Source organism: Capra hircus, chromosome 6 (genome assembly GCF_001704415.2).
Source record: "Capra hircus breed San Clemente chromosome 6, ASM170441v1, whole genome shotgun sequence".
In the NCBI taxonomy this organism is placed as follows: domain Eukaryota; kingdom Metazoa; phylum Chordata; class Mammalia; order Artiodactyla; family Bovidae; genus Capra; species Capra hircus.
Window position 1 is genome coordinate 11,017,920 of NC_030813.1, and position 12,099 is coordinate 11,030,018.

Here is a 12,099-nt window from a genome sequence, read left to right on the forward strand (position 1 = left end):
TCTTTGTACACTGGCTGATCAACATAAGATTTAATGTTTTTGTTGTTCAGTTGCTAAGTCGTATCTGATTCTTTTGAGACTCTATGGGCTATAGCCCACCAGGCTCCTCTGTCTGTGAGATTTCCTAAGCAAGAGTACTGGAGTAGATTGCCACGCCCTCCTCCAGGGGATCTTCCTGACCCAGGGACCAGACTTGCACCTCCTGCCTTGGCAGGCTGATTCTTTACCACTGAGCCACCAGGGAAGCCCAGGAATTAATAATCATATATGATAGTAACCAGCTAGACAAATAAATGTTTCTCATGTATTAATGAATTTTCTTGAAGATAAACCATGCAGTACTTTAGCAAACTCTCTCTTCGGTTTTCCTAGAATTCAAGCCACTGACATCTCACCTGAACCCCTTAAACCTTTTCTATTTATTAGAAAGGGGAAAGACCACCTGTATCAGTCAGATTTCCATGACAGACGCAGAAGCCATTTGGAGCTTTTTTAAACAAAGAGAGTTTTTATTCAGCAATTCAAGATTCAAGTACTTCCAAAACTTTGGAAAGGCTGATGGAGCAGATTCTAGGCTGTACTCCTCCTCTGGGACTTGCAGAGCCAGAGAGAACTGGCTCCCTAGGGGAGCAATCGTTTCTAAAGTTGCTACTGGAGCTCTGACAGAAGTGTAAGTTGTCACTGCTCCCCTGCAAGTGGGCACCAAATTCTGCTTCAGAAAGGATCTTCCATACCAGCAACAGGAGCCAGGAGCTGCCAGGCTTTAGCATCTGTCCACCTACTGCCTTCTGACATCTTTTCTAAGTGCTTCTGGTTGACTGAAACTTGTTTGCATCAAAAATGATAGCTGCAGAGTTTGGAAAGTGTATAATTTTGCTTTATAACCCTTCCAAGTAAAAACAGTGGTAGGAGTTCTGACTCAGAAATACATTTATATTAAACTCAGTTCCCTATTGTCAGTAAAGTGCTTCTAGGCATTACCTGGGAGTGGGGAGAGAGGGTCACAGTAGTAGTAACTGAGTAGAAAAGCAGAAGCAATGAGTTCAGAGGACTTGGGTACAGTTCTAGCTCTGACAGTTGTAAACACGAGCAGGTTATTTGCCTTCCCTGAGCTGCGGTTTCCATATGTGATAATAACATCCAGGCTACCTTACAGGGAAATTATGAGGGCAATGCTAGACATGAATGTAAAAAATCTTCATAAATATCAGATACTAAGCAGTTACAAGCAGATATGATCAGTAGGAAGGACTAATGAAGAGTTAAATAAGATGTCAATTACTGTTAGGTATTTGGTGCTAAATATATTTTATTTTATTCTAGTTTTTGAAAACTGATAACCCTCTTTTTTAATGGTCTATAAATTACCCCATTATCTCATTTTCAAGTCAACTGGGAATTTAACATAAATGGAAAATTAGATCAAGTTAAGCTCCCCATCGTTATTTGTGATGTCATGTCATTTATAATATCATAGAACTACTAGAGCCTTTAAAAGACATGTTTTTTTTTTTTTTTTTTAAATTGAAAAGGTTTAAATCTATGTTCATTTATTTTGGTTTTTTTTTTTTTAATTTTTTTTTATTTTTTATTTTTTATTTTTTTTTTATTTATTTTTTTTTTTTAAATTTTAAAATCTTAAATTCTTACATGCGTTCCCAAACATGAACCCCCCTCCCACCTCCCTCCCCACAACATCTCTCTGGGTCATCCCCATGCACCTGCCCCAAGCAAGCTGCACCCTACGTCAGACATGGACTGGCGATTCAATTCTTACATGACAGTATACATGTTAGAATTCCCATTAATAATTTACTCTGTCATTTGTATTTCTAATTTTGTAATCTCAAATGTTTCCTATATTCACATTAGAAAAATATTTCAAATTTTTAATTTTTTGTGATCTTGTGAAAATATATTTAGTTCACTTTTTAGTTGACCAAGTCACTGTGAAGTATGTTTTAAGCTCTAGACAGTAAAGAATGAAGGTTTCTACAGCAAGCCTCTTGATAACAGAAAAAAAGAGTTACTAGGGAATTACTTTTCATTTTGTGTTATCATTTAGATGGAAAAAGTATAAACCCATAATTATCTAGTGTGATTTACTATTTTGATTGAGCTCCAGTTGTCAGTGTGATAAGATGACTTTATGAGCAGTAGAACATTAAGCCCCCAGAAATCAATAGATATAATAAAATCCTTTTACTGTCCCTTCCTTGCTACTCATCAAATCAATTGCTTTTTACCTTCTGATTTTTTTCATGAAAGTTCTACAATTCATTTTACTACCTGTCAAAAGTGAAATGTCTGTTATTGTTGTTTTTTTTTTCTGAAGAGATACATTTGTTTAATATTTCAATTCTTTCATGATTTTATTTTCTATCTCATTGCTTCTAGAAGATTCACATACTTATCTAGTGTTCTGAGTCCAAAATTTGGAATAAAGTATTGAAGTGAAAGTGAAAGTTGCTCAGTTGTGTCCGACTCTTTGCGACCACATGGACTATACAGTCCGTGGAATTCTTCTGGAATCCTTCCAGTCCATGGAAGAATACTGGTGTGGGTAGCCTTTCCCTTCTCCAAGGGATCTTCCCAACCCAGGGATCATATCCAGGTCTACCGCATTGCAGGTGGATTCTTTACCAGCTGAGCCACAAAGGAAGCCCAAGAATACTGGAGTGAGTAGCCTATCCCTTCTCCATCAGATCTTCCCAACACAGGAATTGAACCAGGGTCTCCCGCGTCCCAGGCGGATTCTTTACCAGCTGTGCTACTAGAAGTGATAAAAACGAGGACTAACAAAGTGGTTGGTAAAGATGTTAGAATTCATGCCCTGTTGAATTTGTTATTCTTTTAATCATGGAACAAGACTAATACAAAACCGTATGAATCACTGGAAAGAATAATAAGAATATAACAGGTTGTCATCCCCTCTTTTTGTACATCAGAACTACTTCTCTCAGCACCAGTCACACAACTCCTATTTACCAGGCAGAGAGATTTGAACACACTTGATCTTAGACTTCTCTCATGAGAAAGTTTATCTGTATGTCATACCCAGTGCATTCACGTTTTGACTGCTGCATGATACTGAACCTCAGAAGGCTTTGGGACCATTCACTGAGCAACGTGGAACTAACCAGAGAGATCTAAGGCTTTTCCCAGTACATGTTCCCCAGTGAGTGTCAGCATAAAAGTAGTTACCTTTTCCTTCCGGTAGTTTCCTAGTAGTTTTATAACTAGACTTTGCCAACCATACTTTATATTGAAAACATAAGCTCCTGGAAGAAGTATTTTTCTTCTGCGTGCACAAAGAAATGAATTTTCCCTGGTACCTAGCCAAAGACTCCAGCTCATTTTACAGCATTGATTTCATAATTCAGTTTTTCTACGGAGCCATTTATTGTAATAGATGTTAGAAAATACATACTCCTAGTGAAAGAGAGGTGAATCTGGCTGTACAGTGAGGGCCAGACTGTGAAAGGAAGAATGAAGGAGACTTGCAAAATCTTTAGGGCCTATCTTCTGAACTGAATGTGGCGTTGACTTAGGCATTATAGACACGTGATCCGTTCACTGCTTGCTTATTATGCCACACTGAATTCTTTCCCTGTTCTGTCTATCATATAATAGAAAATATATGTGACAATTGTCAAGGCAACACTTTTTTGGTGTTCTGTTTTTTGATTCAGTCAGCCTTCATGTATTACTGATTACTGTCATTTACACCGTCAATTGATGAGATTCAACCCTTCAAGGCATCTTTATAAGGCAGATAAGCATTTAAAGGGAGAAATACAAAGAAGCAGAGATTAGAAGACTGCAGGTCGATATCATGTAGTTTACAATGTAATACCATCCATCTACAGTTTTCTCATATTATTGTTTTAAATGTATCCTTCTCTTCCTTTAGAGTTCACTGTTTACCCAAGACAAGCATCTCATAGTAAACAGCAGGTTTTATAAAAATAAATTGAGCTGCTAAGTTCCAAAACCAATCTTCACTTTTCCTTTACCCACTGTATCCACAACATCACTGACTCTCATATGGCGTTTTTTCATAGGCTTTTAATCTGACCACCAACAATCTAGGTTAGGTCCTCACGTTCCCTCTAAACTGTACCATTGCAATAGCTTTCTAATGCACAGGCTTGATTTACATCTTCCTCACTTCTGGTTCATCTTCACATGTTGTCACTCTATCCTGCTTCCTAAGACATAGAGCAGTCACGACCCTCCATGATCACAGAGCTTCCTTGTCTGTGCCATTCAAATACATTAATTCCCAGTCCCTGATGTTAACAGTAAAAGCTCATCACATTATTGAACATACTTACCTTTTTGGTTGTCTTCAACATCATAGACACATACACCCTACATTGTGCTATACCATCTCTTAGTTGGGCAACTTACACATGTGCCATGTTTTTGTTGTTGTTCTTTTCTGAGTAGAGGCCATGTCTTTTTGCTATCTTCCTCCCAAACTTTCTGTATTCAAAATTCAGAATTAATCTTAGCTTCCCAGCTGACAGAGAACCCGTCTGCTAACTCAGGAGATGCAGTTTCAGTCCTTGGGACAGGAAGATCCACTGGAGTAGGAAATGGCAACCTACTCCAATATTCCTGCCTAGAAAATTCCATGGAGAGAGAAATTCGGCAGGCTACAGTTCATGGGTTTGCAAATAGTCAGACATGACTGAGCAACATGCCCAACGAATTTACTATGATTATCATAAGATCATGAGTTACTGAAGGACAAAATGCCATCCTATTAGTTTTTATATATTTCATCCTTTGCATCAGTTCAGTTCAGTCACTCAGTCGTGTCCAACTCTTTGCGACCCCATGAATCGCAGCACGCCAGGCCTCCCTGTCTATCACTATCTCCCGGAGTTCACTCAGACTCACGTCCATCAAGTCAGTGATGCCATCCAGCCATCTCATCCTGGGTCGTCCCCTTCTCCTCCTGCCCCCAATCTCTCCCAACATCAGATTCTTTTCCAATGAGTCAACTCTTCGCATGAGGTGTCCAAAGTACTGGAGCTTCAGCTTTAGCATCATTCCTTCCAAAGAAATCCCAGGGTTGATCTCCTTCAGAATGGACTGGTTGGATCTCCTTGCAGTCCAAGGGACCCTCAGGAGTCTTCTCCAACACCACAGTTCAAATGCATTAATTCTTCGGCGCTCAGCCTTCTTCCCAGTCCAACTCTCACATCCATACATGACCACAGGAAAAACCATAGCCTTGACTAAGCGGACCTTATTCAGCAAAGTAATGTCTCTGGTCTTGAATATACTATCTAGGTTGGTCATAACTTTTCTTCCAAGGAGTAAGCGTCTTTTAATTTCATGGCTGCAATCACCATCGGCAGTGATTTTGGAGCCCCCAAAAATAAAGTCTGACACTGTTTCTACTGTTTCCCCATCTATTTCCCATGATGTGATGGGACCAGATGCCATGATCTTCGTTTTCTGAATGTTGAGCTTTAAGCCAACTTTTTCACTCTCGTCTTTCACTTTCATCAAGAGGCTTTTTAGCTCCTCTTCACTTTCTGCCATAAGGGTGGTGTCATCTGCATATCTGAGGTTATTGATGTTTCTCCCGGCAATCTTGATTCCAGCTTGTGTTTCTTCCAGTCCCGTGTTTCTCATGGTGTACTCTGCATAGAAGTTAAATAAGCAGGGTGACAATATACAGCCTTGACGTACTCCTTTTCCTATTTGGAACCAGTCTGTTGTTCCATGTCCAGTTCTAACTGTTGCTTCCTGACCTGCATACAGATTTCTCAAGAGGCAGGCCAGGTGGTCTGGTATTCCCATCTCTTTCAGAATTTTCAATATGTCCTAAATAGGTATTTGTGGAAATGATTTTAATTAAATTCAACTGACCACATGGCATATGATGTTATTCTGGCTTTCTTTTAGGAACATGGAATACCTATCGACATGGGCTATGCAGTGGCACCACATCACTCAGGGGTCTACCCAGTTCATATTCAGCTGTATGCAGCTTGGAAGAAGGTCTGGGGTATTCAGGTCACCAGCACTGAAGAGTATCCACATTTGAAACCTGCACGATACCGAAAGGGCTTCATTCACAATAGCATCATGGTGAGTATGTATTATTGTGTGTATCAAAGGCTCTCAGTACCTACATGTGCAATGAAGACAAAATCTAACTTCCAAAAAATTCTTTCACATGAGTATCATAAATCCCTTGCACGCCATGATGGTCACACATTAATACACTGCTTGGCTATAGACTTGCTTTTTAAGCTGTGGGGTAGTTTTGGCAAATTCGAGACAAGCTCAGAATGTTGGAAGCAGGTTTCATGTAGGTCATCCCCTGCAGTTTCTGGATTTTTCTAGGGACCTTATACTTCTGGGGAATTTCTCTAGGTCCATTTGTTTGGCTGGTTCTATTTAGTTTTCTAGGCAAAATGTAAGTTCATAAATCAAGAAAACACCTCTCAAATCACTACACTATCAACAGACAGAATCTAACAAATAGTATCCAAGAGCTAAATTTATCCACTCAGTTTATTTTCAGTTTCAGACACTGAAGAATATCTTAGGATAGCAGTTTTTCATTGTTTTCTTCCTAGCATATTATAAAAATGAAGGTATATATTTTATTTTCAAATATATTAACTGTAAAATAATAATTTGATGGAAGGATGATGCATATGTTCCTGTAAATGAAAATAAAACCAAAAGTATATCAGATGGGAATTTAGAATTATTTATGAGAATGAAAAAAAATTGTCTTGTTTTGCTTTGTGATAAAAATAGCTCACGTTTAAACATCCATCCCCACATCCAGTGCCTTAGGTCATGTTCTCATCACTGGTTGCCAAGATCATAGGAAAGGTTTACAACTGTTCTCCCTCCTTTAAATATTTACACCTTTTCAACCAATTATTCAGGTTACTGCTAGAATAATCTGCCTATCTATCTTTCTACTCAATAAGTATCTAACACCAAAGAAAAAGTAATAGTACACATGTTAACAGAGATAATACTTAACATTCATTAATCATAAAACTTTAATTTTTTAATTGTAAATTGGTACTAGAGGACCTAAAGAAGCCTCAGATTTAATGGATCTATTTAAAATTCAACTAAAGGTATTGATGTCCATAGAAATCCAGCAGATATTAAAAGTTCTACCCTGATATAAATGCAGATCAGAGTGAAAGCAGTTTTTCCTTGATTGAGTAGTAGTGTGACCATTTGATATATTATTAAATAGAAACATTCCTTTAAGTCAGCACTATGTAGTTTCATTTACTTTGGTTTTAATAAAAGCTATTATGAAAATTAAGCAAGGAATAAATAGTTATTCCATGCAATTGAATACATGTCCTCAACCCCATTAGATTATAAGTAGTTTATTATTCAATAAAAAGTTTTTGGAATAAAACTATCTATTTACTTTCTCTGTTGAACGTTCTGAGTTACAACAGAATTAACCACAAGACATGCCAGAAGCAATCATTAGATACTTTGACTATTACTGGGATTAAAACTTTAATTCAGAGTAGTAAAAACAAAACAGAGTGGTGAGGCTGATGAAAACTCATTGTTTTGAATCTCAGAGCCTGAGGACTCTGAGATTTAAGTACATGTAAACTGTATTTCCAGATCAAGGGAAAAAGCATTCTAATACCATGAAAAATGTAACCTTGGAGAGTCTCTATATTTGAATTAAATTAACCCTAAGAAGCCTTTTTTTTTTTTAACCAGTTCTGTAATATAACTCACCTGGTAGGTGAAATTTACAGGCATGAATGAAAATGTTGTAACGTATATGCCCTATGACTTTGATTGGGCAGCTCTCTTAATATTTACATTATTACACCAGTGTCAACTCTTGATTACAGTAAGATTTTGGCTTTATCCACTGGGAAACTCCAATAGGAATGATAATATGCAGACTCTGAAGTCATGACACAGCAATGGAACTTTTAATTAAGTCATGTCAATATGCTGGGTTTCCTTTTTCTTCAGGTCCTCCCTCGACAGACCTGTGGGTTGTTCACACACACTATTTTCTACAGAGAGTATCCAGGAGGCCCCCAAGAACTGGATAAAAGTATCAGAGGAGGTGAACTTTTCCTGACAATCCTTCTAAACCCAGTAAGTATCCTATATATGCTTTTCACGATAACATCAGACCTTTCAAATATATGTTTCATTTTGTTTCCATTGTCAACCTTCTCACAAGAGTAGATGGTAAATACTAGAGAGAAATTAGACTACATCTCCAAATTACTAAATTCCCTTGAAAAGAAAGGGAAAGAAACTGAAGTCGCTCAGTCGTGTCTGACTCTTTGCGACCTGTGGACTGTAGCCCACCAACCTCCTCCATCCATGGGATTCTCCAGGCAAGAATACTGGAGTGGGGTGCCATTTCCTTCTCCAGGGGATCTTCCCGACCCAGGGATTGAACCCAGGTCTCTCACATTGCAGGCAGACGCTTTAACCTCTGCACCACCAAGGAAGCTCTAAAAAATTCCTTTAATAAAGGTCAATCCAGAAAAGCACAGATTTGTGAAGATCCATGTGTTGACTATAACAATTAAATGTAAGATAATATCTCAATGTTGGCTCTTATACTTGAATTCTAGTAAAGACATATATACAGTTGTCTAGCAAGCGATACTGGTTCAAGTGAGTTTGATCTCTGGTTCTCAAAGAAGCTCAGGAGAAGGAAATGGCAACCCACTCCTGTATTATTGCCAGGAAAATTCTGTGGACAGAGGAACCTGGCGGGCTACAGTCCACAGGGTCACGAAGAGTCAGACATGACTGAGTACAGCCAAAAACATTCACAATACGGTGGTGTGTATTTTGTCTGTAAGTTGAATCTGCTTCTAGCTCAAGTAGTAGGATGTCTGTCAGTAGACATACATATTGCCATCTCTAAATATGATCACAATGAAGAGCTGCATTGAAAATACCCAGTGTGTGTGTTAGTTCCTCAGTTATGTCTGACACTTTGTCACCCCATGGACTGTAGCACTCCAAGCTCCTCTGCCCATATAATTCTCCAGGCAAGAATACTGGAGTGGGTTGCCATTTCCTTCTACATGAAAATACATAACTAAGCATTATCTTTAAATACTAGGGTCATCTGAGGCGCTTTTTTTTTAATATTCATTAATTTTATTTGGAATCAAAGTTAGGAAATTTGTCCCTTTTAATTGTACCCTTTGATTATTTACAGTTTTTCAATTTTATTTCCAGTTATGTGTGGAAAAGTATAGCAATATGGAAATATATTGTCACTAGATAATGTTGCAATTACGCTTTTTCAATTTTTTCCCTTAAGGATTCCATTTCTGAGGTTTTAGAGAGGCATGTCCTTTTTTTTACATCCCACTGCACACAACACAATGTGAAATAGTGAGTTGTATGCTATGTCTAACTTGTTTTGGTAAGAAATTTTCATACTGAGAGAAAATGATTCATGCTTTAAACAAAACTATGGTTCAGGTGTCTCTGGTGAAGCTCCAGGTATGTTTAAATAAATTTAGATAATATATATGCTACTTGTAATCCATGAAGAAAGGAAATAAAAACCTACGTTGTGTATAGATGAAAACTCGTAAATTGGATTGAAAGTGAAAGTGAAGTCACTCAGTCATGTCTGACTCTTTGCGACCCCATGGACTGTAGCCTACCAGGCTCCTCCCTCCTTGGGATTCTACAGGCAAGAGTACTGAAGTGGGTTGCCATTTCCTTTTCCAGGGGATCTTCCCAACCCAGGGATTGAACCCAGGCCTCCTGCATTCTGGGCAGACGCTTTAACCCCTGAGCCACCAGGGGGTAATGGGGGCAAAAATGCATGTTTGTTATTCAGTCACTAAGTTGTGTCTGACTCTTTGAGACCCCATAGACTACAGCACTCCAGGCTTCCCTGTTCTTTACCATCTACCAGAGTCTGCTCAGATTCACGTCTGTTGAGTTGGTGATGCTATCTGTTGCCCTCCTCTTTACCCTTCAATGTTTCTCAGAATCAGGATCTTTTCTAATGAGTCAGCTCTTCCCATCAGGTGACCAAAGTATTAGAGCTTCAACTTCAGCATCTGTCCTTCCAATGAACATTTAGGGTTGATTTCCTTTAGGACTGACTGGTTTGATTGCCTTTCAGTCCAAGGGACTCTGAAGAATCTTCTCTAACAACACAGTTCAGAAGCATCAATCCTTTGGCACTCAGCCTTCTTTATGGTCCAACTCTCACATCCGTATATGACTACTGGAACCACCACAGCTTTCACTAGATGGACCTTTGTGGACAAAGTGATGTTCTCTACTTTTTAATTCCCTATCTAGATTTGCCGCAGCTTTCCTTCCAAAGAGCATGCATCTTTTAATTTCATGACTGCTGTCACTGTATGCTGTGATTTTGGAGCATACTTCTACTTTTTCTTCTTCTGTTTGCCATGTATGATTGGGCCAGGTGCCATGATCTTTCTTTTTGAATGTTTTAAGTTTTTAGCCAGCTTTTTCACCCTGCTCTTTCATCCACATCAAGAGCTTCTTTAGTTTTTTGTCGCTTTCTGCTGTTAAAAGTGGTATCATCTGAATATCTGAGGTTGTTGATGTTTCTCCTGGCAAACTTGATTCCAGATTGTGAGTCATCCAGCCTGGCATTTCACATGATGTACTCTGCATAGAAATTAAATAAGCAAGGTGACAATATACAGCCTTGATGTACTCTTTTCCCAATTTGGAAACAGTTGTTCCACGTCCAAGTCAAACTGTTGCTTCTTGACCCACATACATGTTTCTCAGGAGGCAGGTAAGGTGGTCTGATATTCCCATCTCTTTAAGAATTTTCCAGTTTGTTGTGATCCACACGATCAGAGGCTTTAGCATAGTCAGTGAAGCAGTAATAGATGTTTTTCTCTGAAATTCTCTTGCTTTCTCTATGATGCAATGAATGTTGGTAATTTGATCTCTGGTTTCTCTGTGTTTCGTACATCTGAATGTTCTTAGTTCATGTACTGCTGAAGCCTAGCTTGAAGGACTTTGAGTATGGGGAATGAGTGTTTTATCTGAGTATGAGTAATCAACAAACTTCTTCAAACTGCAGGACTATTAAAAACAAAACAGAACTGTCTTTTTTGTTGGGGTTCCACTAAACTAGGGAATAGCTTGGATGCTCTACGATTTTAGTAAGAAATTCTATTTCTCAGAATTTGTTTGCTCTCCTGTAAGACAAACTTATAAACTATACAATCTTCAGTGTTCCTCAAAAGTATTCCTTTCAGATATTCCATTTTGTATGTGTTTAATTCAAGCTTACTGAGACTTAAAAGTGAGCTTGATGATTCCCTCCCTTGACCTCTAGCCCCAAGGTCTGATTGTTACTGATATTCACCACTTCAGGTTTTTCAGTTCAGTTCAGTCGCTTAGTCGTGTCCGACTCTTTGCGACCCCATGAATCGCCGCACGCCAGGCCTCCCTGTCCATCACCATCTCCTGGAGTTCACTCAGACTCATCTCCATCGAGTCCGTGATGCCATCCAGCCATCCCATCCTCGGTCGTCCCCTTCTCCTACTGCCCCCAATCCCTCCCAGCATCAGAGTCTTTTCCAATGAGTCAACTCTTCACATGAGGTGGCCAAAGTACTGGACTTTCAGCTTCAGCATCATTCCCTCCAAAGAAAACAAAACAAAACAGTGATCAGTTCAAAGGCAATGGGGCAGAAGAAATTCCTTTTTATTCACAAAAGAGTGAGACTTTTCATTCTATTTGGCCTTCAGCAGATTAGATCAGATCCATCCACCTTATCTGCTTCACTCAGTTAACCAATTTGGTTGTTAATCTCATCCAAAAGCATTCTCATGGACACACCCAGAATACTGTTTGAGCTGAGTAACTTGTGGTCCAGTCAAGTTGGTACAAAATTAACCATCACACCAAATGAGGAAATTAAGATGGGAACAGACAGGAAGGGAGTGAAATAAAATGGGAAACAAAGGAAGAGGGAAGGAAGTGATGAATGAAGTAAAGATACTGTAAGCTTGGAGTTTTTTGTAGCTGTGTCCTGTTACGAATAGAGAGGCACCAGAAGTGATGCATTTCAT

General features: G+C 38.8%; 1 protein-coding gene across 2 annotated transcripts in view; it reads left to right on the forward strand.

Moving 5' to 3' along the window:
• Positions 1-12,099, forward strand: part of LOC102174373 (N-deacetylase and N-sulfotransferase 4) — a 327,386-nt gene that overhangs the window by 206,690 nt on the left and 108,597 nt on the right. For both annotated transcript variants that reach the window (XM_005681282.3, XM_018049933.1), the window contains 2 exons: positions 5,926-6,111; positions 8,011-8,139. In XM_005681282.3, coding sequence (XP_005681339.2) covers positions 5,926-6,111; positions 8,011-8,139 — 315 coding nt within the window. The remainder of the gene's footprint in view (positions 1-5,925; positions 6,112-8,010; positions 8,140-12,099) is intronic.